General features: G+C 60.2%; 1 protein-coding gene across 4 annotated transcripts in view; it reads right to left on the bottom strand.

Annotated features, from left to right (window-relative positions):
- Positions 1-26,242, bottom strand: part of RALGDS (ral guanine nucleotide dissociation stimulator) — a 48,821-nt gene that overhangs the window by 17,512 nt on the left and 5,067 nt on the right. For 2 of the 4 annotated variants that reach the window (XM_048053874.2, XM_048053888.2), the window contains exon 1: positions 5,400-5,756. The exons of 1 other annotated variant lie outside the window; for it this stretch is intronic. In XM_048053874.2, the coding sequence (XP_047909831.1) occupies positions 5,400-5,573 (174 nt within the window). In that variant the 5' untranslated portion in view covers positions 5,574-5,756. Of the gene's footprint in view, positions 1-5,399; positions 5,757-20,217; positions 20,739-26,242 lie in introns of those variants that run through there. One more of the 4 variants, XM_048053882.2, reaches the window with a different exon arrangement.

The following is a 26,242-nucleotide window of genomic DNA, read 5'->3' as shown; positions in this document are numbered from 1 at the left end:
TTCCTGAGCCGAGGCCGGGCTTAGAGCAACCCAAGCCCAGCACACATCATTTCACAACCAAAACACCAACCTCAGAGGTGAGGGCTCTCAGCTTTGGGTCACCATGGAGACACGACCACTGCAAAGAGCAGGGAAACGCTGTGGTTTTGCTCCCTGACATGAAGAGCAGCTCTGGTAAGACGGGTAGCAAGCCCTTTAAAGCCAGGTCTCCACACAGGCCCTCGGCTCAGCTGCTGTTTGTTAAAGTGTGGTTAGCAGAAAGAAAAGCCACACTAAAAATAATGCCTCAGCATTCCAGATTAAGTTGCCTCTGATGACTTTCCTCTCCAATCTGTGCCGTTTGCAAGTCAAAACAACTTTTTTAAATTTTTTTTTTTTCCCCTCTGCCGCCAGCTCTGAGGACACGGCCTGCTGTCTGGCAGTGTGAGCCACCTCCATCCTGCCTCCACAGTGCCCAGGGACCCGGTGTGTGGGGCTGGGGGATGCCTCACCCCATCCCATAGCAGGGCTCATCGACATACCGATGGTGGAATGAAAGCAAACTCACTGCTGCTGAGCTATGCGAGATAAACGGGCCGCGCGCGTGCCTCTGCGGTGCTTCATCCCCACCGGTGTTTCGCTGTCACATAACTACCGGCCATCAGGTGCGCTAAACTCTCGCTGGTTATCTAATAAAAATGTGGTGCCCTGTAGGAACCTGTACCAAGGCAGCCCTGGAACATAGCTGTCAGCTTTAGGGATTGTTTGCATGTCATAACCACGAACCAAACCAAAGGCACGGAGAGGAGCGGCGGTGCTGCACGCTGCAGCCACCGCTTCATCGCACCGAGGAAGAATGGCGTGAGCTCGCTGCCAAGATTTGGGAAGGACTTCTCTCCTGCCTCCGGGAGAGCTGCTGCCAGGTGTTACGGGAACAAAAGGCCGCTCCACAAGAGCCCTTCTGCAAACACAGCATTACACGCGTGAGCACAGCCACTTCAGTGTTGGCCAGCCGCAGCACCCTGAGCCGGCTCGCCGGGCAGCGCCCGCTCCCTGCCCTCGCTTATCGGGCCCTGGGCCGATCCCCGGGGAGCGGCTGGGCTCGCTCGTGCCGGAGCTCAGGGCTCCATAACGGCTCAGGAGCAAAGTCCAGGCACATCGGTATTACAGAGGGTGCTGCACGAGCTGGATGGGCTCTGGGGGTCAGGGCTGCACCATGTGGTCGGTCCTCGTGCTGGGACAGGAACGAGAAACTCTGACAACTGAAGGAGCCAAACTGCTCAGTTCTTCTTCCCCCACCCACAGCTCTTCCAGGCTTGCACAGAGGTTGCGATATGGTTTCAGCGCGATGCTCAACCAGTTTCTCTCGGGCACCAAGCACCTCCTCATACGAGCATTCACACTAGGCTCATCTTTCAGCGCACAGATGCAGAATGAAGGTCCCGCAGGCTTTCGACAAGCAACACGCATTTTGGGTAGGCCAAGGATGCTGCCCTTGTGTCTAACCCGGCACTGTGCACAGGAAGAGCACGAGATAAACAAAGCAATGTATGGAAGGCCCCCCCCAGCTGCAGCGCGCTCCCTCGCCCGTCACAACCAGCCTTGTGTCCAAATCCTGCTCCTTGGCTACAGCTTTCTCCCCCCCCCCCTTGCTGGGTCCATGGGAGATAGAGAAATATTTGAGAACTGAAACAGCCCTGCTGCAAGTATGCATCCAAATAAAAAGAACACAACTGCTTGAAAAACAGTCGCTCAGGCAGCTCTGGAGATAAGAGTGCTAGAGAAAGTACAAGCAGGGGATGCCCAGCCTGTACATGTGGTCTGCAGTGACCTAAATAAGCTCTCTGCTCCTTCAATTACATGTCCCTCGGGGGATGCAGCGGCCGGCAATTAGAGAGGCAGAAAGGGTGATGGAGAAGCCACTCATGGTGAAGTCAGTCCTATGGCCGGACCAACTCGCACGTCCCTGAAAACAGGCTGTGCACCGGCCTGAAACATTGGGTGGTTGCTGCCAACCACCCCAGCAGAAGAGCTGAGTAAGTGAGACATCCCTGCAGCTCAGCAGTCCTTTTGCTCTTTTCCTGCAAAATCCGAGCTCATTCCACCCCCAAAGCTGGGCACAGGGAAGTGTAGAAAATCTCTAAGCTTGCATTTAGTTGTCCCTGCCTGGTAATCCCACACCCACAGCTAGGACATAAAGGGCCGTAGCAGAGCAATAGTGTGATCTGGGGGGCTCTGGAGGGTCAAGTGAGGACCCTGGAGGCCAGGTGGAGCCCAACAAGATTTCTGCCAGGGCTGCCAATCCAGCACTAAAGCCTCAGTGAGATCCCAGTACCGGAGGGTTTCCTACCCCTATGGAGACAGGGCATGGCGGCCCCTGAGTAACACGATCCTTATACAAACATTTTGGAACCTCTCCCCAGCTTCTAACGATATCAAATAATAATCAAAACTCCCTCCCACCTCCTTTCTTCCCTTCCTGCAGCAGCCACCAACAATCAGCATCTCAGCTTGCTCCCAGCCTCGCCGCCGCCTCCAAACCCTTCTGGAAGGGAGCCACAAGGCAGGTCCCCATGCGAGAAGTACCAGCCGATGATGTTCTTCTCGCAAATTGCACGGGGCATATCAGGTTGTGCCTCGGGGAGGGGAAGAGGCTGGGAGAAAAGGATCTTCTTCCACAGGCACCACTGGAAGCTAAAAGAAAATGGCTTTTAAGAGAGATCTTCACCCCTCCTTCTCGGCTATAAAGCACAAGCACTGACCTCAGAGGCATCTGGGCTGAGCAATTCAAGTTTTCGAGGATGTGTTTAGCAACTGAAAGTCTCCTAATTGTTCAGAAAACAAATAGAGCCAAAATAGCAACAATACAAGCTTTTTCAATATGCGTCAGCCCTCGCCATTTGTCTGGAGGTTCGGCGATGCCAGTCTCATGAAAGTTTCAGTCTGTGTCATCTGCAGTCGTGTTTACAGCACGCATCTTCAGCAAGGAGAACCACCAAATAAATTCACGCTGTGACACTCACTGCTGATTTGGGCTGGATTAGAACCGAAAAGGACAAAGCAAAAGGTGTGCAAAGCAGCTTGGCCAGTCCCTCGCTAAAGAGGCTCGCTATAAACTTCCCATTCCCCACGGTTAAAATCAGCAGGAGAACGCTCAGCAGCACGTGGCCGCGAGCCCTCGAACGGCCACCACGGCGCGGTGCCTGGGAGATCGATACCGTTGCTTGGGATACAGGCAAAGGGCCCTGCCACCGACAGCCATCCGCAGGGGCTCAGCGGAAAACAGGATCCGCGTTCCCCACCACCTGCCCAGCAGCTTTCCAGGGATCCTCTGTATTCCCCTGGGACCAGGCGATGGCCCCCAGCAGCTGGCACGGCCCCGAGCCCAGCTCCATCCCAGCGCAGGGCCGAGTGGGGAGCACAGCCCTGGGTTCCCACCACAGGGACAGAAGTGGAGCTCGGCAAAACAGCGATGGTCTGGGGGGGGGGGCATTCAAATAATCCGCCTTCTCCTCCCAGGGCGTATCTCACAGAGAAACCTTACCCGAGGATTACAACCACACCAGGCTGCTGCCAGCACAGTTGTCACAGCAACTCTGTTTTCTCTGCCCTCCCGGTTGTGCGGTGTAACGACAGTGAGCAAAACCCACTCCACACAGCCCAGAGAACACCACGGAGCTCTCACCCGGGAGCACACGGAGGTTAGAGGCTCTCCGAGCTGCTCGAGAGGCAGTGGGTCACCGAACCCTGCTCCCGGCTGTGCCTCTTCTCGCCTCCGCTCGCGAGCGGATGGCACAGAGGAAGGAGGAATTTGTCAGCAAGTTCCTCGGGGCCGGGAGGAAAGCCCAGGCGCTGGGATGCCGGCACTGCTCTGCCCGTCACGCAGCACGGAGCCACGTTACAGCCCAGAGGGGAAACCTGGGCAGAGAGGACAGCAGAGGAGGGCTGGAGGACGCTCGCCTCTCTCTGCCACGCTGGGGCCACGCAAAGCCACTCTCAGCCCCCAAAACTTTGCTTTCGCAGCCTCCATTCCCCACGATGCAGCCAAACCCCTCCCGAGGTCCAAGGCCTCATCCCCGGGGGTGGTAAAACCACGACAAGCCGCATCGCCCCCCGCCCCGCTCCTCTCACTCCCCCTGCCAAAAGCGCGGCCCTGCAGCCTCCCGGAGCGCGGCGGGCCGGAGAGGCCGGACTTCCTGCCAGACATAACACGAACCAGATGATGTGCGCCGAACAATGTCAGCACGCCCACCCCCAGGAGAAAGGAGCTGGGGGGGGGGGGGGGGAAGCAAGCTGGATGGTGTTTTCGTGAACTCTCGGCAGAGCTGAGCACCAGGCCGGAGGAGAGCTGGTACGGCCGGAGCCTGCGCTAATCCCGTCCCTGGCTGAGCAGGACTTTGCAGTGCAGGTTATGGGATGGATCCTTCGGAGCAGGGAGAAGGAGCCATCGCCGCCAGAACGCTGGCTCCCTTCCCCGGATATCTGCACAGTAACGCAGAGGTTTCAGCGGTGATCCCCCCCCAGCCGCCCCCCCCCAGCGGGAAGCAGCCAGAGCCACGAAGCACATCTGCAGCTGGCTCTAAATCCCGGCAAAGCCAGGCTCCTGACCCTCGCTGATTTAACCCCTGTGCCGCCAGCCAACGGGGCCCGGGTGCTGCTGTGGAACCACCACCTCTGAACGCCAAAACCTTCCTCCAGCTGAGCTGCTCCTAACACGCCGCTTACTCAGAATCAATGACATTCCTGGCGCGCAGAAGACGATCATCCATTACGAAGAAAAAAGGCAGAGCTCTGACTCAGATGGTTCTGGGTGCCTCTGCCTCCACCTCCCCGCACAGCTGCCATCAACAAACCGGTCGGGCTGAGACCTCCAGGGGACCGGCTCTGAAGCGCCCAGGGTCGAATCCGAAGCAGCACAAATATTTTGCATCCTCCAGCAAAGTCCTCCTGGTGCCCATAACCTTCCCAGAGGACACTTATGGGGCTTGGATGAGCCTGAAGCCCTTACGGGCAGCTCAGATACGAGCGGTTTCCTACCTCTAGCAGCTGGTGGGCTCAAACGGGTTATTAGGAGCCCCCACTTTTAGCAATCTGCCCCCCTGCCCTGGTTGCTCTGAGGGGGGGAGAGGCCCTTTGCTTCCCCCAGCAGAGCCCGGTCTGGCTGCCTGCCCGCCCCTCGACGGCCCAGGGACAGAGCGCAGAGACGAGCAGGGGCACCCGGTTATTTCATAAATGGAAAGAAATAAAACAGGCTGCCCCAGCTGTCCCCGTACCTAACCCCGGATTCTCCCATCCTGCAAACGAGCCCCAAACCACAAAGGGACGAGCACCAGGGCTCCGCTCCCAGCGGGCCGAGGCCCCCCCCCCCCCCCCAGAAAAAAAAATAAAAATAAAAATAAAAAAAGCCTCGTTGCTCTCACCTCCAGCGGCGGCAGGTCGGGGTCGAGCTGGGTGAAGCTGTGCAGCACCACGGGGCTGCTCTCGCCGGCCACCTCCAGCCTCACGCCGCCCCAAAGGCTCCGCGCCCGCCGGCAGCCCTCGAACATCTTCTCGGGGGCGGGCGCGGCGGCGGCATGGTGCCGGCGGCTCACCATGGGCACCGCATCCCCGGCCAGCCCCGGGATAAACGGGGGGGGGTTAGGGGGACAGGGCCCCCCAACCCTAAGCCTGACCCCCTAACCCTAACCCTAGCGGGCTGGGGGACGCGGGGGAGCGGCGGAGCAGCCCGGTGGCAGCGCGGAGCCGAGCGCTGGTTTCCTCCCCTAAAGCCTCCGCCCGCCCCGGGGGCTGGCCCGGCTCGGCTCGGCTCGGCCCCCCCCCCGGGGACGGAGCCAGGAAAGGAAGGAGGAGGGGGGAGCTTGCAAAGGGGGCCGCCCCCCCGCCCCATGGCAGAGCACGGAGCTGGGGGGCGGCAGGGAGCGGGGGGAAAAGGGGGCGCGGGGGGGGGCGAGGCACGGAGGTGACCCTGGGGGGACGTGGTGCTGGGAGGGGGGGGCTTCACGCCCCCACGTCCGGGGTCCTGAGACCACCCCACCCAAAACCCAGCATGGCACGTTACCCTAATAATTCTGGGTCTGCGTGGAGACGGAGGGCACGCGTTAACGCTCAGCTGGGGTGCAGCTCATCGCGGGGGCTCAGCCCCCCCACGGTGCTGTCTGTGTTGGAAGCACTGCCCAGCCCCAGCTGGATTTTATGGGGTGATGGCCCCGTGGAGATGAAGGGACATTTGTGGGGCCCCACGGCAAGCCAGTGCTGGGAGCAGGGTCTGACCCCATCCCCGTGCCAGCTCCCAGCGCGTGGGGTCCAGGGCACCAACATACGGCCCAGCAGGGACACAGGGAAAGGGAGACTGGGGCTGCAGATCCCAGATTAGAGAGGCTCTGAGCCCCCAAGCCCATGCTGAAACCACGCCACATAACTTTGCTTTCAGAGGCAAAGAGAAACAGGCAAACCTGCTCGTCATTCACCACCCCTCCGCGCTGAGCGCGGCGTGCTCTCACCCTCCCCTGCCTCTTCCCCTTCCCTCCTCACGCCCTGCCGATAAACTGCATCGCAGTTGCTGCTGACACCACCAAAACCCAGACTTTTACGCCTCAGCTCTCTCTGCACAGCTGAAATAACATCAGCCTCCCAGGCCGTCCAGCCCCGCGGCTTTATTTCCAAGGAGAACATGGAGCCACAGCCTGCACAGCCAGCTCTGCCCAGGGCACCACCACCTGCACCTCCTGCCCGGGCAGGAAAGGATTAACAAAGCTGCCAGGGCTGCAACACTCTTCAAACTTGAAAATTTACCAGGCAGGAGGATGAGCGAGAACAATGCGGGCTATTGTCCCGCTTATCTGGAGCCACAGAGGGTCAACGGGACCTCCAGGGACACCCTGGGAAAAGGGACCGAGCCCTCCCTGCGCAAGGGCTTTGCGCTGCCCGAGGCAGCCCCGCGCCTTTGGGATGCTTTCCTGGGGGCGATGCTGATTTTACCGCTGCCGTGTCGCGTGGAACCTGCGTGATACAGCGAGACGTGCAATAAAACGTGATGGTCACACACACCTCGTTTGGCTGGGTGCATGCAGAAATCAGGCAGCGCCCAGCCGGGGGAACTGGTGCCGCCTCTCCGGGCTGCGGGGTCTTTGGGAGAGGAGACCCTGCTTTCCCTGGGTACTCGGCTCTCGGGCCGGTGAAACTGCAGCCCACAACGGGAATCACTTGACACTGCCCACGTGCACGTCACAGATAATAGCACCACTCATCTGCAGCTGGCAAAACCCTGCAAAGCCCTCCAGCTCCGTCTGACCTCTACGGAAAGTTGCAGCTCTGTTTGATGGGCAATTTTCACCGGTCCCTCGGTTGACCACTAAAGATAGTTTCAGGGGAGAAACACTTTTGATAATGGATAATAAATAATATAAAGCAGGAAGGCAACTGAGAGGGTTTAAAAATAGCCAGCCAGTTTCCTTTCTCCTCTCCTGGGAACCTTCTGGGCCTGAAAAGCAAAACACTCAAAGCGGGGTCAGGAGCCCAAGTTCAGGATGTTTGCTCAGCGCAGCTAACCCCAAACACTCAGCCTTCAGGGGCCAAGCTCTTGAAAACCGTGAGACTTGAAACAAATAACTTTTCAGGGCTCCGTCTTTGCCTCTAAGCGTAGAGCTGAAAGGCAACACTTGGATCACACCCTCAAGCTTCTCTCCCTTGAAGGTCAAGAAATTTTTGAAAGTTACCTTGATTCTATACGTGTGACTCCTGGAGCAGGGGATTTAAGGAAACCATCTACGATTGAGTGACTCATTAAAAAAAAATAATAATCATTTTACATTTGGCAAGCTCAGCAAAAGCTTTTCACAACACACCGAGCACTTTGCATTGACGTCAGCCGTAAATGTCCCAGCGACTTCAGCAGGCGCAGGAGCAGAGACGGGTGCAGGAACCGGGTGCTGCGGGAAATCCCTCACTTGGTTTCTTTCCATCACCCTGCAATGAGCTTTTGACTGAATAAACACAAACCCATGCACTTCCAAATCACAAACCTGCGCTCATCTGCCACAGCCTCCAGCCCGCAGGCTTCCCCACGCGGCTAACGATGCGGAACGGGTAACGACCAGGGGCTTCTGCAAACGCTACGCCAGTTCCCGACAGCTTTGGGTCGGCACCTGCAGGCTCAGACCTTGGCTTCTCGCTCAATACCAGGGCTCAGCGCACACCCCGAGTTCTCTCCCCAGCACGTTTGAGCTCTGAGCTCATCCCACAGCCCCTGAGCACCCCGAAGCTCCGCCAGCCCTGCGGACAGCCGCCCTCCTTCACTGTCCTCCGCTGCGGGGCAGGGCTTCCCAGCGCGCTTCCTGCAGGACACGACTCTTGCTGACCCTGTTCCCGTACTCCACATCACCGGGGCTTTTCCCCATCAGTCGGGAGTCTGGGAAATCAGAGTTTGGGAATGGGAGTCGCGACATTATCGTGGCTGGCACCAGCTCACGAAGCACATCGGGTCAGTCCCCGCAGCGCTCCGTGCCCGGCCGCTTGTAAAATGGAGGCAGGAATACCTCCTCGCGCCGTAGGGGCTGGGGAAGCGCTTTGCATCCTCGTTTGTAAGGCACTTGGGAGGAGAAGTGCTGTTGGTAGAAAAGAATTATTAACTGGAAGTTGGGCTGTCTGTTACTGCTTGCTTTGAGTCCTGAATCAAAACTTTCTGGGTGTTCAGATTTTCATTTGAAACTTTCACTTCCACTGCCCTCGCCTCTCCAAGGCCCAGGCTCAACTGGAAAATTACTATTATTATTATTAGTGTTTCTTATAAAACAAAGAACTAGCACCACTTCCTCTTCTACTCCAGGAAGAAAACCTCACGGCTTGTGCAAGAAGGGGCAGTGATATCAGCGCTGCACTCAGTACCCCCTGCATGCCGATGTTAGGTTAGAGCAGCAGCTCCCAGAATTTATTTGGGGACCAATGGATCCCAGCCTGCCCCGTCTCCCACAGCCCCAGTTCCCACTCGTGATCACGATCCATGACAGTCTTTATCCAGATTTTAGGGGCGAGCCAGACACCGCTTGCCAGGGTGTTTTAGGAATCCCTCAGCCCGGCTGTTCAGACCCAGCGCTGCCTCCAGGTTTGGGGCGTTTCTTGGGCCCTTTCTCTGGCACAGGAGCTCTTTGTGCAGGCAGGGGAAGGCTGCCCGGGCTCCCCTGCACTCAGCGCCTGTGCTGCTGCCACCCCTGTTGCAACCACGGGCAGCAGGATCGGGCACCGGGTTGACTCAGGAGCGCAGCCTCCAGCAGCACACCAAACATCTCAGGCAGCGAGGCAGGCTCCAAGTTATCGTCAGTGCCCAGCGAAGGAAGCGCACCAAATCCCCGGGCAATCAGGATCTGAACCTCTGCATCCCGCTCTGCCGGGCTTGGTTTCCTGCAGCCCCCCACGAGCAGCCGGGCCGCAGCACCTCCCACGGAGCCTGATGCTCGGCCATGGCAGCACAATTATGCCACCGGCCTGGAAGACTAACGAGCTTGCAGGAATATTTCCACTCCATCCTAGTGCTCACACCACCCGCTTTGCCACGATATTTGAGCATCTTCCATTAGGGCAGCAGATGATAGCGTAAGCCTCAGGTTTTCAGACCTGCTGACCTCTAAAATTCAGCAGAACAAGGCCGGCACGAGGTGCACGGGGAAATCAAAGCCACTTTCTGCGAAACAACTGACCACAGCACACCTCGTGCGGACACTTCTGGGGAAAGGCGCACGGGGACATTGCCACAAAGAAGTCACGCAGCCACTTACAGCGAAAAGAAAATACCCAGAAAAAAAAAAATAAGAGGCAAAATACGACTGCTAACATTGAAACACGCCCAGAAAGCCAAAGATAACAGGCTCCATCTTGGGAAATGCACCAAGAGACCTCACGGCGCTTCGCAGGGCAGCCAGCAGCAGGGGGATGAAGCGAAACAACCAGAGCAGCTTGCCCAGGGCTGGCTGGTTTTGGGGGAGGATCGCTGGATCCCCAGCAGCTTTTAGCACCAGACGTCCCCGTGTCGAGTGGGAGCTGCAGCCTCTCCCCTTCGGCTGAACTTCGGGCTCCCGGAGCCGAGGTCAGCGGGCACGGGGCTGCTGCAGCCGGACACGCTGCAGACATGGAGACGTATTTCTTCAGCCATTTGTCTTTAAAGGCAGCTTTTATCTCCCTATCACCTTTCTGCCGGAATGTTTCAGTCAGCTCTTTTAACAAATACCACCTAAGGTGCTCGTAACCAAAAGAAAAACAGGAAAAACATTTTTCTGCGTTGCTTAGCAATCAGCATGCGGCCAGCTTGGGGCTCCCAGGTGCTCTGAATTACTGCAGCTTCCACCCGTGCTTGCACTCCTCTGTCGGATAGTAGGGAAAAGGCAAACCACTGGTAGGAAAGAGAAAGGTTAAGAAGCCACAGAAATTGGCAGGGAAAGACAGGAATGGGTGTAACCCCTGAAGATACGATAAATTCCTTTCTGAAATCGAAACGGGCCCTCTCATCCACCAGGAAAATAAGACGGCGCAGTGAGATTTCATTATGAGTGTCAGAAATACAGAGCTGCCGACTCCTGACATGGGGCAAGGCGTTGGCAAAGCACCCCTGAGCCTTGCAGGGTCCCTGCTGTGCCGCTTCCCAAAGGGAACTTAACCCATAACGGGATTCCCTGGGCATTATTGAGCGTTTCCCTCTCCCCCCATGCCCCCTTCCAGCCTGGTGCAGCCCCCTAAAAATCACCCGGATGGCAAAAAGGGCTCCCCACGGCCAGGTGGGGCGCCTGGATGGGACAGTCACAGAGCGGGGCTCGGGCTCCGCTCACCTTTCAAGGTACCTTCAAGGGCAGCGAGTACATTTTTCCAGCGCCGGTAAGGAGCCGAACTGACACGTTCAGCTGAATCTTGTAAAAGGAGCCTCTCGGAAACACGAGGACCTGGCAGCGGACCAACGGAGAAATCCCGACGGATAACGAAGAAACTTTGCTCATCGCCAGCTCCTTACCCTGGCACATTTTCCAGCACCGTGAGCATCCCCGTTGCTGAAACGTGTCTGGGCACACGTAGGGGAGGGAACGGGGCCGCGGAGCTGCTAGGAGGCCCAAGAGAAAAGCACAAAGGCAGAGGAGCAGCGCACGGAGCTGATGCACCGTGCAGGACTGCACTACGTCCAAAGCTAAACATGGGACCCACGCAGGCTGCAGAGCCACGCTGAGCAGAACTACTGGCAGCAAGGCCAAACAGGCTCAGGGCAGCCCGGGTTTAACGCAGAGTTAGCCCAGAATAGGAGTGAGGTGGAACAGATTTAAATGCCAGATCCTGGAAATACGCGAAGCGGCAGTAAGGTGCACCGCACACACAGCGCTAATGCCACAAGTAAATAACTGAGGTTACTTAAAACAAAGAAATCCAGCTAAACAGGAACAGAGCCCTTTAATGGGGGATATGGAAAAGGATGTTCCAACAATGGCCCTGCATCTCCTCCAGCCGCACAAACGTCAGGGAAAGCATACATCAAAACCCGGGCACGTCGGGAAGCCGCGGTGCAAGCCGCAGGGACGCTGGCTTGGTTTGGAGCGAGGGGAGAAGCCTAGAGGCAGCCGCAGAGCGTGGCGATGGCGTGGCTGGCAGCGAGAAGCCAGGGCCAGGAGCGGGGCAGGGCCATGGGATAGGACAGCATGCGGGTGCTCGCTGACGCCGACAGCACCTGGGCCAAATCCCCTCGGTCGGGGCAGAGCGCAGCGAGTAGAGATGGAAGGATCCTGCTTTAACACTTTCTGGTGTCCCCACGAGAGGCAGGAAAGGAGCCTGGCAAGAGCTGGAAAGGGAAAGTCTGACTGCCCAGAGCCCGAGCCGGGTATCGCCCCGATGAGACACACGGCCACATGGCTGAAAAGTCAATTAAGAATCGCAAAAGTCTTTTAGCCTTCCCAGGTATTGTCAGACCCTCAGAGGATGTTTAGAAAAGCCCAAATTATTTTCCCCTCGGTAGTAACCACTTGAAAAGGTTTCCGCTCTGCATTGTTTCAGCAGGGGAAGTTATTGCGGCGCGTCCCCCGACGGCCAGCACGGCTTTTTGTTGGGCTTGCTTGGCGTGGCGGAGCAGCGCTCTTCCCAACAATGCCATCCGCCAGTGGCACGGGGCCAGCTTTATCCCTCGGTTTCGGTGGCACAAACAGCAGCGGCGGTGCTGAGTCACGGCACCGGGTCCGGCCGCGGCGCTGCTGGCCCTCCGGGTCGTGATTTACGCTCTTCTTCCTCAGAGTCTTGGCTCCGGGGATCACGGCGAGCGCCGAAGAATTTCGGTTTTCGTTAAAATAACAAGGTCGCCCTGTGAGTGCTGGAACTACTCGGGTCTCGTTTCCTATGGTTTTGTGTCTCAAGGCCGCCTTCGGTGCCTAAAAATGTACGAACTGAGACTGAAAATGTTTTTGTGGTTAAAGCGTTTGTAAGCAGCATCTCCCACGTGGATTTTCTGGTGTCTAATAATACATGAGCTCACGCTACAGCTGTTCTGGGGGCATTTACAAGATTCCTTTCCTCCACTCAGCTACCTCCTTTCATCATTTTTGCATAGATCTAATTATCTGCGAGCCCTCCGCCGACTTTGCATGAAGCGGGCCAGCAGGTTGAGAAGTCACTCGGGGAGGGGGGCACAGACAGGCAGACACCAGCTCGCCGTTAACCTCATTTCGGTAGGAAAACGGATTTTAAGAGTTTTCTGCCTCCTCATTGCAGGGAAGAAGGCTAGGAAATGTGACCCAGGCGTTTTTAGGTGGGTCAGGAAGCAGAAGACGAGTGCAACGAGCTGCTCCCAAAGGCTCTGATCCGACTTTGGCAGGACTTTCGGCAAGCCATCGCAGCGCCCGGCCGCATCCTGCCCCAACGAGCTTCTCCCACCGTCAGCTCTCACAGCACCGACAGGTCGGGCTGATTAACCCACTGCCGAGCAGCCTGCGTGTTGATTTTTTTTCATCTCAGCAGTGAAGATCGTTAGGTATTGATGGTTAATTACCCCGTTGCTGTTTGCGACACGCTGGTGCGGGGCTGTGTCAGTGTTTCCATGACACGCAGCCGTGCAACGTGGCAGCACGCAGGTGCCTCACCGGGCTGGCGTGTGCCGAGTCACCTCCTTGCCAAAGCCAGAGCCCCGTGGAGCTTCCCTTCGGAGCCTCCCTTCCCTTCAGAGCCTCCCTTCCCTTCAGAGCCTTGCTTTCCCTTCCCAACATCCACATCCACTTGCAAAGCTCTTTTCTGGAGCAGCCTCGTGGCGAGGGGGCCCCCCGGAATTTGAGGTTTGTTGGAGGTCTTGGATGGGGTCTGCTGCTAGGATGCAGCCTTGTGCTGACCCCAAAATAACCGGGGATGAAGGCCCACGGGCGCAGGGTGTCGAGCCCCGTGCAATGGGAAATGGTGGCGCTGCGCCCCGCAGCCCGTCCGTCTCCTGCCCCCTGCTTCCCTCTGCCAAACGGGAAGGGAAATCCGGGATTTTCACAGTTCCTTTTGATCCCTCTCCCTCGCACGCAGCGGGTGGGGATTAATCTCCACTTCCCAGCCCCAGCAGCTCGGGGGCTGCCCAGGTGGGACCCCCCCGGGCAGGAGCTCCCCGAGCCGTGACCGCGCCGCTGCTGGACCCTGGGGGGCTGCAGCAGCTGGCTCCAGCCCGCCGCCCCCATGGCCCCAGAGGTGCCCCCGGCTGCTGGGGTCGGTCAGCCCGGAGGCTGCTGCTAAAAATCGCGTTTCCCCTCCGACCTCTCCGTTCACAGTTCTTGGTTTGTGCTCAGTTCCCAGAACGGGAAGTAGAAGGGCTGGGGGGAAGAGGGGTGGGTTGCTACGATGAAAGAAAAAACCCCAAACTCTCAGACCAATGCACATAGAAGCCTAAAGGGAGAAGAAAAGGACGAGCAGAAAGGGGTTATTTTTAGGGTTTTTCTTTTTGGATGCTGTTTCCCAGCAGAGCAAGCAGTGGCCCAGCATCACTGGGGGTGTTGCTCTGCATTTGCTGCCCTGTTGCCAGCATCACGGCCAGACACTACCAAGCACATCACACCGCTCACCTCAAACAGCTCCTCGATGCGCCCCGGCCAAGGGCCTGATCCTGCCCGCTGCCCTCAGGAGCTGGCAGCACCCAGCTTCGAAAAGCAAAGGCAGCCATCAACGGGAGCGGGTCAGGGATTGCCAGCCCGCAGGCTGTCTGAGAGCCAGGGCACTCTGACCCAGTGGCAGCCGGGAGAGAAGCAAGGACCTGGGATGAGGAGACACCTGCATGAGGCTGCACGGCAGAGGATGCAAAAAAAAACAGCAAGCCAGCCTTTGGATGTAAACAGCCTTCACGGTTCATAACTTTGGGTCTTCACTTTAAGAGAGAGAGTTCCTTACCCTGTAGGCACAGGGGAAGGCGAGCACCGGGGATGCTGCTCTCAGCCAGCATCAGTATCGAGGGGACACCTGAAAGCCTCGGCCGTGGACTGCGGCTCCCCTCAGCAGGCAGCCTGCGTGCCCCACGAGTTAAAAATACCGAGTATCACAAGTTCTGCCCAAAGCGAACCGTCACAGTGCCTGCCTGCCCGTTGCAGCACGGCCAGATGACGGAGGGAACCGCTGCCCCGCCAGGCAGCATCCACCGCGAGCCACCTCCTCGGGGCGGGACGGCGCCGACCCTCGCTGAAATATTAATACCGAAATGTTTCAGGGACGCTGAGCACTGCGAGAGAGGAGCTGCTGTCAGCGAGAAGCACCCCTGTGCCCCTGCAAAGCCCCAGCTGGGCACTGCAACGCGCCCTTCCCACAGCCCCAAACCAGCCTCCGAACCCCGCCGTGGCTCAGCGGAGCGGCGCCGGCACGCTCATGGCACGCTGCCACGGCAGTTGCGCCCGCAGCCCTGCTCCGAGCCCCGGGGCCAAGTGACAGTGACAACGTGCTGTCCCAGAGGGACCTCGTGCCGACGGGAGGCAGCTGCAGCCGGGGCGCCGGGACGGAGCCAGCGACCGCCAGCAGCACGCGGGCGCCGGGAGCCGTGCGAGGTGCTCCGCCGAGCTCGACGGCCCTCGTGGTGTCGTCGGGATGGAAAACGAGAGAGGAGAGAGAAAAACGGGGAGAAGAGAGCCCACCTCACCTGAGAAAGTGCAGGAGGCTGAGCCCACGCCTCTGGGAGACGCTTGTCTGCAGAGTAAAAGCTGCAAGGGGCAAGCTCTCACACTGCCCCCAGACTTCGGGCAGCAGCTGGGGCTAAAAAATGGGGAGGAGGAAGAGCACAGCGACAGGGCAACACTCCAGGACATCTCTCTGAACATTAAATCACGTCCAAAGCAAGAGTTAGGGGGTATCGCCACCCAAACCAGTGGTTTTGCCTTGACTTGTACCAGTAGAGGACACAGCACGAGGTGTGTTACCAAATTTTCTTTGCAATTTCTACTCTGCAGCTACTGGCAAGCACAGACGCAGCCAATCACTTACAAAAACCCGCGGAAAGCAGATCAGTCCGACAGTTCTCCTGGAAGCATCAGCTCCTTCTGCACTTGCAGCACAGGGAGAATTAGCATTGCTTTAATCACACCAGCGAGCCCCGTCTCCCAGTCGGCACGTGGGGCTCCCCCGAGCCACCCGCTGGGGCTGCGATGACGAGTGGCCGGGCAGGATGAGTCCCGGGCACGGGGCAGACTCTGCTCGAGGCTCCAGAGGTCTGGGTTCTCATTTCGGTTTGGCAACCCTCGCCCGCCCGGCTGCATCGCTGCGGTCCTGCTGGCTGCTTATTAAAGTATCGCCAGCCCAGCAACGCCCACGGCCCCGTTCCCCTCGTGGATTCGGTTGAGGAGCTCGCACGAACGTGGAGGCGACGACTCCAGCCGCGTTAGCACCCGGGAACCAAACGCAGCAGCCATCGGCGACCCTCTCCCCCGTCCTTTTAGCCCAGGGTGAAAGCTCAGCCCAGCACGCCAACCAGCCCCCCCAGCAGCTGGAATTGGGAACCACCACCGTCCCCAAAGCTCCCAGGATGGCCACCTGCACGGACACCACAAGCAAGAAGCACGCCCGTGCCCCCTCACACTTGTTTGCACGCTCTGAACCCATGGGGCAGCCTCGCCAGGGGGGTGAAACCCGGCCCCCAGGGAGGCAGGGGTGCAGTGGGGGGGGGTTCTGCTGCTTCCCACAAGTCCCAGGATTTTACAGCGCTCTCCTGGAATTCTGCCCTCGCGGATGAGGATTCAGCCTGGGTGACTTTTTCCATAGTTTCCAGTTTTCCTCTAAAAAGCCAAGCGGTGATTCACCCGAGGGGAAAGGAGAGTTTGGCCAAAAGAGAGAGGATGGAGGGATTTGTTGTTTTTGTCTGTAATTGTGGTCAGGAAACAGTCCCAGCACTCATTTTCAGCTCCTCCCTCCTGATAACATCTACCATGCACAGGCAGTGGAAAAGAAACAGCCTTTGATATAAACACGACAAAGCGTTTGATTCATTGCAGAGCTGTTTTCAGCGACTGCTTCGCCCCAGCGCCTGGGACCGACCCGTGACCCCCGCGAGCTCCAGCTCCCCGTCCTGCCGGCTGGAAGCCCACCCGCTCCCCGCTGGGCACGGGTGGGCAAAGCCACCCAAAGGAAGGATGCTGCAGGGGGGCGTGGGCGCTGAGTCTCTGGGCAGGGCTCAGTCACCAGCAAGGGTTCACCAGTGGGACGAAAGGTTTTCACACCATGCGTCCCCCCACTCGCCAGCTCATCCCATCACCCGAAAACACCCGCTGCGTCCATGGGAGGGTGCTGAGCCCTGGTGGCTCAGGATGGGGAGAGCATCCGCCTCCCTTCCAGGGGCGCTCATCCTCCCAAGCGTGGTGAGGAAGGCTCGTTTCCAGCCCCTGCACAAGCAGCTCCATCAGCCCTGGCGCAGGGCAGATTGTCGAGGAGCAGACTGAGCCCCCAGGGCAGCCCCGGTGCTGCTGGTGTGCAGGAGACGGCGCTGCCCCGAGCCCCTCCGGGCAGGATTCGTCCCTTGCCATCTACACAGCACTCTGAGGCCGTATGGTGCCGCACACCGCTGTGCTCCTGAGTAATGGAGCATCGGTAACTCATTAGTGCTGATCTCCAAGTTTTTCTGCTACGTGCCAGGAGATGACATTACACCCAAGGTACCCAGGCCGCAGTCAGCTAAAACACAAAAAGCCCAACCGAACGAGATCTCTGAACGCAGCGGGGAATAAACCTGGGCTACAGCAAACCTGGGAACGGATCGCTCGCTCCCATCTCCAGCTCCTCCGGGCCTGGCTCTAAGGTCAAACCAAGCTTTTATCTCCTCCTGTACGTCAGCACATTGGGAAAAAAAATAATATTAGAGGAATAAATTAGCATGTGAAATGTAATTTAACTAATTAGCCCACTGGAGTGGAAAATATTTGCTAACTGCTTTGAAGTCAAACCTACTGCGCTCACGAGGACGTCACCGAGGAGCAAGGACGGGGGGGGGGGGCTGAGCAGGGTGCTGGTGCCTTCACCCGATGGCTTCCCAAAGCCCGAGGCATGGGATTGACCCCCTGGGATGTGCCCAGGCAGTGGCACCCCAGCACCACAGGACGCTGTCCCCGTCCCCACCACTCGCAGGGAGCAGATACTGCCAAGGAAGCTGACCAAGCAGCCTGCCATGCAGCTCCATCCTACGAGGCAAGTGCCGAGGTGCCCCCAAAAGCCGTTACATCGCTTGCGACAGCCCGTTCATTGATTTCCCCATTTCCCAGATACAGAAACCGTTACTCTTTTATTAGCAAAGGTTTGGAAATCCCTACCCATAGTAGCACGAGAAGCACCCTGAGAAATTTTGCAACTGTTCGGCTGGGTTACGAAAGGGAGGGACTGGCAGCCCCAGCGACAGCCAGCGAGGGGGACGGAAACGAGAGGAACCTCTGTCTGGCACGCGGCACCACGCTGGGGTGCCAGCCCCTGGATGTGGCCACGGGTGCCCACGTGCCACGGGTGCCAATGTCCCTTCCTCCCTCCCTTAGCTGCAAAAGGTAAACAAGTGGGGAGAGGCAGGGGGCGCCCCAAAGAGCAGCGGGGCACGGTGACGCAGCTGGGATGCTGCTCCGACTCCCTTCCCGTGATGCAGGTTTGTTTTATCCGCTCCCATCCCTGCCTCCTGCGGAGCAGCCCGGGCGCTCCCTTGCTCGCGGCGGGTCGGGAGGCAGTGCTGCTGGGCAGCGTTCGGCCGCTTGTCAGCGTGGTCCCTGCTTCAATCGGCCCCTGGACCCCGTCCACTTATTAGAGCTCCGCTCAGGTGCGTGCATCTGAAGTCCCCGTGTAACAGTCCCTAATCTTCTCCCAAATTTCCTGCGCCCTCTCCAAGAGGAAAGGCAAGCCGTGAGCCTGCAGGTGCTGAAGCAGAGCAGGAGATGCCACCCGGCGAGGTGGCAGCATGGGGACAGCCCTGGGCGGGCACGAGGCACTGACACCCGCGGCTGGGGGAGCTCCTTGGCCGCCAGCGAGGTCTTTCCCCATCGCTCCTCGCCCGCGGCTTCCCCGCTGCGGGGGCTCCAAGCAGGGAGAGAGGTGCCGGCGCTGCGGGGGCGCAGCCGCCTCGCCCCCGCTTTCTGGGAGAAGGGAAGGCAGCAAGCATCCCCGGGTTTCCTTCGCGCAAACACAGCGAGGCACGCAGGCAGAGCCCCAGTTGGAGTGGAAAGGGGGATGCTGGAGAACGTGCTCCCAGTGGTTTGGGTTTCCACTGGGAAGCGCTAACCCCTTCCGTCCCGCACAATGGAGCGAACGCCCCGGCGGTGATGGAGGGCTGGGGACACCAAACAAAAAAAAATCCCTCCCACTGTGCACAACCCCCTTAATTATTATTATTTTTTCCATTCTGCAATGAAACCACGGATACAATTAGCAGGCAGAGGTCATTTCGAGCAACCCGGGGCAGGGCATCCCCACGCCCCGTCCCAGGCGGACACCGGTCTCCAGCGCTGGTGAACCCTGAGGATCCCACAGCACACCACACGCTGCGGGGAAACCCAGCCCCAGGTATGGCTACGGCGAGGTGTGAGCTGCTGACAAATCAAGCTAAATGAGAATAAAGCACCCGGCTGCGAGGTCGGCGCCTTCCTCCCGCGCTCCAGCACCCCGCAGGCTGCCCTCGCCTCCCTCCTCCCCTCCCTGCCACGATTTCGGGGTGCGTTCCCAGCCCCGGCACGCCCTGCTGGCTCTGCAGTGACCGTCGCAGGTATCCTCATTAGCACAGCGGCACCCTGGGTGCTGGCAAAACCCCTGGGGTGTTTCTAAATATAGGAGGCTCCCTGCGAGCCCATCCCTGCAGAGGAGCTGGGCTGGGCTGGGGCTGCCCACCCCTGCCAGGATCCGGCACGGCGCCCGCAGGGGAGCCCTCCCTCCTCTCCTCTCAGTGTCATTTTATCCCTTTAAGCACGCAGGTAACGCAGAAGAGAAGGTAACGTTCACCATTATATTCGGATCGCTCTCCACCAGGAAAAAATGCAGATTTAAGGCCCCTGTGGTGAGGACGACCGCTGAGCATGCACAGCGAGAGCGGGGGCTTCCCCTGCTCCCCAGCCAGAGGCAGCTCTGCCCCAAAATGTTGACGGCACCTGGAGCGCATCCCGAACCCTCGCGGAGCCGGGATGCCGCCTGCTCGCCCACCGCGAGCTGGGGGAAGCACTGCCCCTACGTTGGGGTCCCCGGCAGCTTTGGGGCAGGGCTCTCCCCCGTGCGGTCGGGTTCCCGGTGTGTTCCTGCGAGGGGCAGAGTTAAGGTGACGACGGGCACCCTGAGCCACACGCCTGGGGAAATCCACCCAGGCGCTGCAGCCAGCGCCACTTTGTGCATCCAAGCCCTGCCCTTTGCTGCAGCCGAGCGGGCAGGAGCGGTGCCCACGGTGCCAGAGGGGCCGGGCAGGGCGGCCCCGAGCTCTGCCACCACCTCCGAGCCATCCCCAGCCACGACACCTGCGAGAAACCTGCCCTTCCGCACCGAATGCCACGGCGAGCCTCCCACCCTGCGGGGAGCTTCCCCTGCCTCCCCGACTCCTCCTTTCATCTTGGGTTTTGCAAGAGCAAGGCTCGGGCTGGCTCCAAACGCAGCGCTTGGGGAGGAAAGGGCTGCGCCGGGAGGCGGTGCCACCTCTTGGCACCTTCAACTTTGCCTCGAGTCCACCAGCCCCGGCCAGCGCTGGGGTGGGGTCACGGCTCCTCTCTGCCCCCCCTGCACGCCCACCCCATCCCCGGAGCCCCCGCAGGGCCGGCGGCTGCCTCGCCTGCCACTTACATCGTCATCCTGCACGCTCAGGGGGATATCCAACATGCACATCTGCACGGGCTGCACCAGAGCCTTCTGCACGTTGAACAAAGGTTTCGCCTCCATCTTCCCGGGCGCGGAGGGGCTGCTCATTCTCCTCTCTCTGCCGCCGCTCCTCTCACGGGAGGGGCTCCAGCCCAGGCAGGGAAGCGGACCGGAGATCTCTCCCCGCTCGGTTTTCTCAGCGCATCTTGCCAACAGCTGCTGCCGCCGCTCCGAGCGCCCTTATTTCCTTCCTCGCGAATCAAAGGGCTGCGAGGAGCCGCACCGAGAGGCCGGGTGTGCGCGTGTGTGAGCGAGCGCGCCTCTGTGCGTGTGCGTGTGTGCAGCGGGCGATGCTCCCGCGGTCGGAGGAGCAGCCCTTTGGGAGCATGCCGCGGCACGCTGCCTCCCCAGCCGCTCCTTGCTCTCGGGGCGATCCCGGTGCCGGCTCCCACCTTGCGCTGGCGCGAGGCTGAAAGCCTCATCTGCATGCGCGGCGCTCGCGGGTCCCGCGCATTGTCCCCGAGACACAACAGGTCCTGCCTGCTGTTGATTTCTGCTTGCGATCAAACCGGGTCTGCGGAGGCTACAGCTTTTCCCTCCGGCTGTTGCGGCAGGCAAACAGGCAGAGCTGGAAGGATGAGAGGCTGTGAGGCAGGGAGCATGTCTGATCTGGGCGGGAGCCTCCCCTTTTCTTGCCTTCTCCTCTTCTCCATCCCCGCTTCCCATTGTCGGAGGCAGTTTCAGACCAACACCTTCCTGCGCTCCCAGGACCACAGCGAGGCTTAAATAATTCACACCCAGCGAGAGACTGGGAGCCCCATGGCACTGGAAACGCAGCGCGGCACCGAACAAAGGCAGCGAGCACCGGAGATTTTGGTAGGGGTCAGTTCTCCGTGGGAAGTTTCACCCAGGGGAGCACAGCACCGGCTGCCTTCTCCACCCCAGGGAGCCCACAGCTCCGAAAAGGAGTTGTGCTGGGGGGAGAGCGGCACACACCGGGGTGCTTTAGCTACAAAGGGCACCTTCCTGCAGCATTTGCACCAACCTTTTCACGGGGCTATGGGAGAGGCACTGACGCTCGCACCAGGGGTGCAGACAAGGCGAACGGGGGGCAGCAGCAGGCCCTGATTTGGGGCTGCCCCTTGCTGCATACAGGGCAGAGACCCGGGGTGGTGCAGCCCAGTCCCTGCTTTCTCAAGTCCCACAGCAAGGCTGGCTCACGCCCGGGTTTTAGAGCTGCACTGGGGAACCCAGCTGAGCCCCACTCTGCACGGAGTCTCTGGGGCCACCTCTCAGCCTGGTAATATTATGGGACCTGCCCGGCCCTTTTCACGCTGCCAAGGCAGTGCCACGGCCCAGGAAACACCCCGGCACGGAGTCACCGTCTCGCTATGCACACGATGTCCCGGTGACTCAAAGCGCCGCACGCTGCCGTCACCGGCCACGCAACTTGCCCCCGGCACGGGCAGCACCCGCAGCCCCGCTCCCAGGAAAGGTGACTCAAAGCCGCGCCGAGCCCCCGCTCGGGTTCCTCGCCGCCCCGCGACAGCTCAGCAGAGCACGGCTTTCCAGTAACAACCTTCCAGTAACCAACTGGGCTTGGCTGGCCGGGACTGCACCTTCTGATGGGGCCGACTGACTGCAGCGCCGTCCCGAGAAGCACTCGCCACCGGGAGATCTGCTGCAGAAGCAGACGGCAACGGTTCCCCCGGCATCACACCAGCCCAGACAGGACGATCCCGCACAGGCTCGGGAACGACGGCCCCATCCCACTCCACCTCCACCCTGGGTGAGCTACAATCCCGAATCCTCCGGCGGCAGCAGCAGCAGCAGCGCCCCGTGCCCATCCCGCAGCGGTAACAGATCCCCCAGCACAGGACGGAGCCCACGGAGCGGGGAAGCCCTGCAAGGGCTGGAGGAGAAACTTTCCCCCGGCACCCCTCACCCCCGCATCGGGCAGACAGGGAAGCTCCAGCGCAGCCCCTGGTGCTTCCCCGTTTCGTTTTGCACTGGGGTTTTGTTGTTTCCTGCAATTCAGCAGAGGAAGCCCACAGCGGGACCTCGCTGCTTCGCAGCTCTAACTGGGAAAATGCCCTTTTCCAGTAAGGGCCTTGGCAGGAACAGAGAAACGGCGATGCCTCCACTGGCTACAGCCTGCTCCTGGCTGCTCTGCTGCTGCCCCCAGAGAGACCAGCTCCTGATCGGGGCCGTGCATCCATCCCTCACAGCCCCTGCTACCCAAAACCCATCGTTTTTTGGCTCGTTGGGACGGACCACGACCGAGTTTCCGTGTAGGTGGCCACATGTTTCGGTGACGAACTTCTGCACAGGAGGGTGTCAGTGCCCAGCACACGGTGGAGGCCCTCAGGCTGCTCCAAAAGCAGTGCCCGACCTCTCCCAGCCCATTAGCTACTTCTACCACCGAGCGACTCGCTCCTGAGGACAAAGACCCACCCGAGGAAGGCTGACCCCGGCGCTTGATGAAGCCCAGCATCAAAGGCTTCCACAAAACGAAAGAAATCCCACAGCAGTAACAACGGAAGGTTTGTTTTGCCGAGGAAATTGCGACTCCCCGTATCGTCCCCGAGCCCAAACGGCGCTGCACCCTGCGCGTGCAGGAGAGTGCCCTGCTTCGGGGAAGCGATGCAAACCCCCCGGGTTTATTGTCACCGTGCGGGGCTGGCAGAAAGGCAAAGGGGAAACAGAGCAGCAGGGCAAGCGGAAAGCAAATGGAAAATCCCAGCAGCTCTTCCCCCTCGATACTTATCGGTAATAGGAAGAGGAAACCCGCTTTCGAAAGCCCAGAAATCCCAGCCCGGTGGCATCCCTCTGCAGAAACGGGGGGGTTACAGGAAGCCCACGGGCAGACCTCGAGAGGCAGAGCAGGCTCGGACGTGCGGGTGGGTGTCCCGTGGGTGCGTGTCCCGTGGGTGGGCGTCCCGTGGGTGGGCGTCCCGCGGGGCTTCCAGGGGACCTGAGCAGGCGGGACACCAAATCCTCAGCAAAAACCAAGGTTTTTTTTTTTTTTGGTATCCTGGTGCTGCTGCAAATCCCACTCCAAATCTGCCTTGTCCCAAGTGAGTTAAGAGAACAAACCCCACTCATTTTTAACCGCACCCTCGGTTTCAGGCGTTTACTTCAAGAAGCCGCCCTTGCACCCCCAAAGTTACGCTCCTGGCAGCGGCCCCAGCCTGAACGAATGCCCGAGCTCCCCAGAAGGGACACGTACGCAAAATTAATTCTCAGTCGAGCCCACGTGAAGCACGAGACGGCCGTTTAATGGGTGCGGAGCAGCAATTACCACTGCGAAGTGAAAGCCAGCGAGCGTTGCGGGGGGGTGAGAACCAATTAGTTTTCTCGGGATTCCTCCACACATTTGTCACTTGAGGGATTCCCACTTCCACGCTCCCCTGGGGGTGGGAAGGAGCCCCGGGAGCCTCCGGGTCCCGTGGGGAGGAGGGGACGGGGACACGTCCCCATCGCCCCCTGCCGCGGTGCCTGGATGCAGCCCCTTGGAACCAGTCGCTGTGGAGATGGTCACTGCGGCAACGCGCGGCTGGGGGGATGCGAGGACCAGGGGAGGATGCGAGGACCAGGGGAGGATGCCAATGAGGCCGAGGACCGCTTTCCCCATAGAAAACGGCCCGGAGGTGCCCACAGGTCCCCTTTCTGCTTCGGAGGCCGCTTCCCCGCATCAGCAGCGCAACGGGGCTCCGCCGCTCGCGCTCCAGCTGCCGCGTCCCGTGCCGAGAGCGCTTTATCCTGCTGGAATGGGTCCCACGGGAGCTGCTGATACTGAGCCGTCACGGCGGGTACGGCGTCAGGAGGGAGCTGCTGGAGGCTGCCATGGTAACGCCGCGATGGGGTTTCCATCCCGACCTCCCCTCGGGGATGGGGACGGAGCCCGGGATGGGGGCACCCATGCCGCAGCCCCCGGGTGGAGGTGGCCGGGCGCAGGGCGGGCAGAGCCGCTCCAGGAGGGTGCCTGGGCGCAGCTCTCGGGCAGGGAAATCCCCGGCACGCAGCCCGTACGTGATCTTTGGGCACAAATAGCCGGGGTGACTGCGTTCGCGCAGGGGCACCCAACTCCCCGTGCTGGGCTCAGGCAGCGGGTGTGGGAGCTGGGGGCTGCAGAGGTGCCACGAGCTGCCACGTGCGCATCGCAGCTCTTCCCAGCCAGCTCCAAACCTAAGGAAAACCCCCAGCATCTCGCCAAATACCCGCCCACCGCAGCACCAGCCTCGCTGGGATCGGGGTGGGCAGCACACGGGGCACGGCGGGGCTCGCGCAGCCCCACGCCGGCCAGCCCAGCGCGACCAGGAGCTCCTCACTGCCAGCAGCATCTCTGCTCCACAACGGCACGGTGCCGCGGGGCACGGAGGGCTGAGGGCACGGGCAAGCCGCGACAGCCCCTGCTGTCACCAATTATCATTGCCCGGCGAGGGTTTATTCCACCTGGCAGCCAGGCTGGAGCAGCAGCCGTCTGCCGAGGGAGACCAGGCTGGCAGCAAGGCCGGGGCATCTCTGCGGGCATACGTCCACAGCCATCGAGACCCGCAGGCGAATGGGGCACGGGGACGTGCTGCACGGCACCTGGAGCGCTCGCCGGGGATGCTGCATCCCCCGAGTCAGCGACCGAAGCTCAAACACACCCAGGGGATGGGGGTCCTGTCCCCCAGCCCTGCAGCCCTCAGGACGCTGTGCTGCTGAGCCTGCAGCTCCCCGGGCGCGCTTTACGCGACGTAAGCCGCGGCCAGGAGGTTATCTGCGGAGCCACATCGCCGCCCCGGATCACTTGTCAGACAGCGAACAGGCTCGGAGATAAGAGACACAACCAGAGCAGCTCGGCGGTTCCCAGCCCCGCGCACGAAGCCAAGGCTCTCCCAGTCCTCCCTCTTCGCTTTATGGCCGAGGGGCTCCGAAGAAGCCTCCGCCACATGCAGTCCCCTCCTCACCAGCCCGTGCCAGCCAGAGGGATGGGAACACTTGTTGCACGGGTGGGTTCCTGGAGCAGCTTGATTTTCCTGGAGGTTTCCTTCAGGGCTCCAGTTCAGGTGCTGCCCAGCCTCCCAGCACGAAGGCGAGGGGTCTGGCACCGCTTCCTCGGCCAAGCAGGAGCCGATGGCCTTTGTGGACCTCTCTGGAGCCAGCCCAGCCCTGGATCAGAGCAGGAGAGGTGTTTCAGCCTGGACACCGGCGCGTGGTTTGCTCCCCTTGCAGGTGAACAAGGATGCGGCAGGGGGGTACAGACCAAACCCAAACGCTGTCAGGTTCGGTGGGCCACAAAGCACGGAAACCCCCCCCAAAGCACCGGCTGCAGCCCGAGCCCCTGCAGCAGGACAAAAGAGGGCTGGTGCTGACGGCCAAGAGCATCCTCCCGGAGCAGGGCACGGCACAGGAGGTGGCACGTCCCCCTCCTGCCCCACGCCCGTCCCTCGCCACGCACCCGTCACCGCCATCGAGCGACCGCGCTGCAAATCGGCTGAGGCTCAGCCCTGGAGGCCCTCCATTGATTTCCGTTGCCTAACGACAGGAAAGCTTTATAATCCTATTAACTAAACACCCTGTTGAGCAGCAGCGGGAGCAGCGCGAAGGGGAGTTGTGTAAGCGCCCACAGCCACCCGGTGCAGCGCCCGGCTCCATGGGTGCTGGGTGAGGCCCCCAGAATTGGGGTCGTGGCACCCGTTGGTGCGGGGCCAGTCCCGACAAAGACCTCCTGGACCCACCCCACAAGCTCTGGCTGCGCGTCGCTGGCTCCTACAAAGGAGCTGGGAGGTCTCGTGCAGGAAAATGGTGCCCAGGCACTCAGACTGCAGGACCCAGACCCGGAATATTGCAACATCGCTGCGTTGCAGTCCCGGGGGGGGCAAGGAGCCCCTGCGAGCCCCTTAACGGGCAGCCGTTCACAGGGATGGGTTTTGGGGCACCACGAGATGCAGATGCCTGCCTGATGCTTCATCCAAACAAAAAAAGCCCTCCGGGTCCAGCTCCCCCCAAACGGCACAACCAA

Source organism: Anser cygnoides, chromosome 20 (assembly GCF_040182565.1).
Source record: "Anser cygnoides isolate HZ-2024a breed goose chromosome 20, Taihu_goose_T2T_genome, whole genome shotgun sequence".
In the NCBI taxonomy this organism is placed as follows: domain Eukaryota; kingdom Metazoa; phylum Chordata; class Aves; order Anseriformes; family Anatidae; genus Anser; species Anser cygnoides.
Note: the sequence above shows the minus strand (reverse complement) of the source record. Positions and strands in the feature narration are given on the sequence as shown.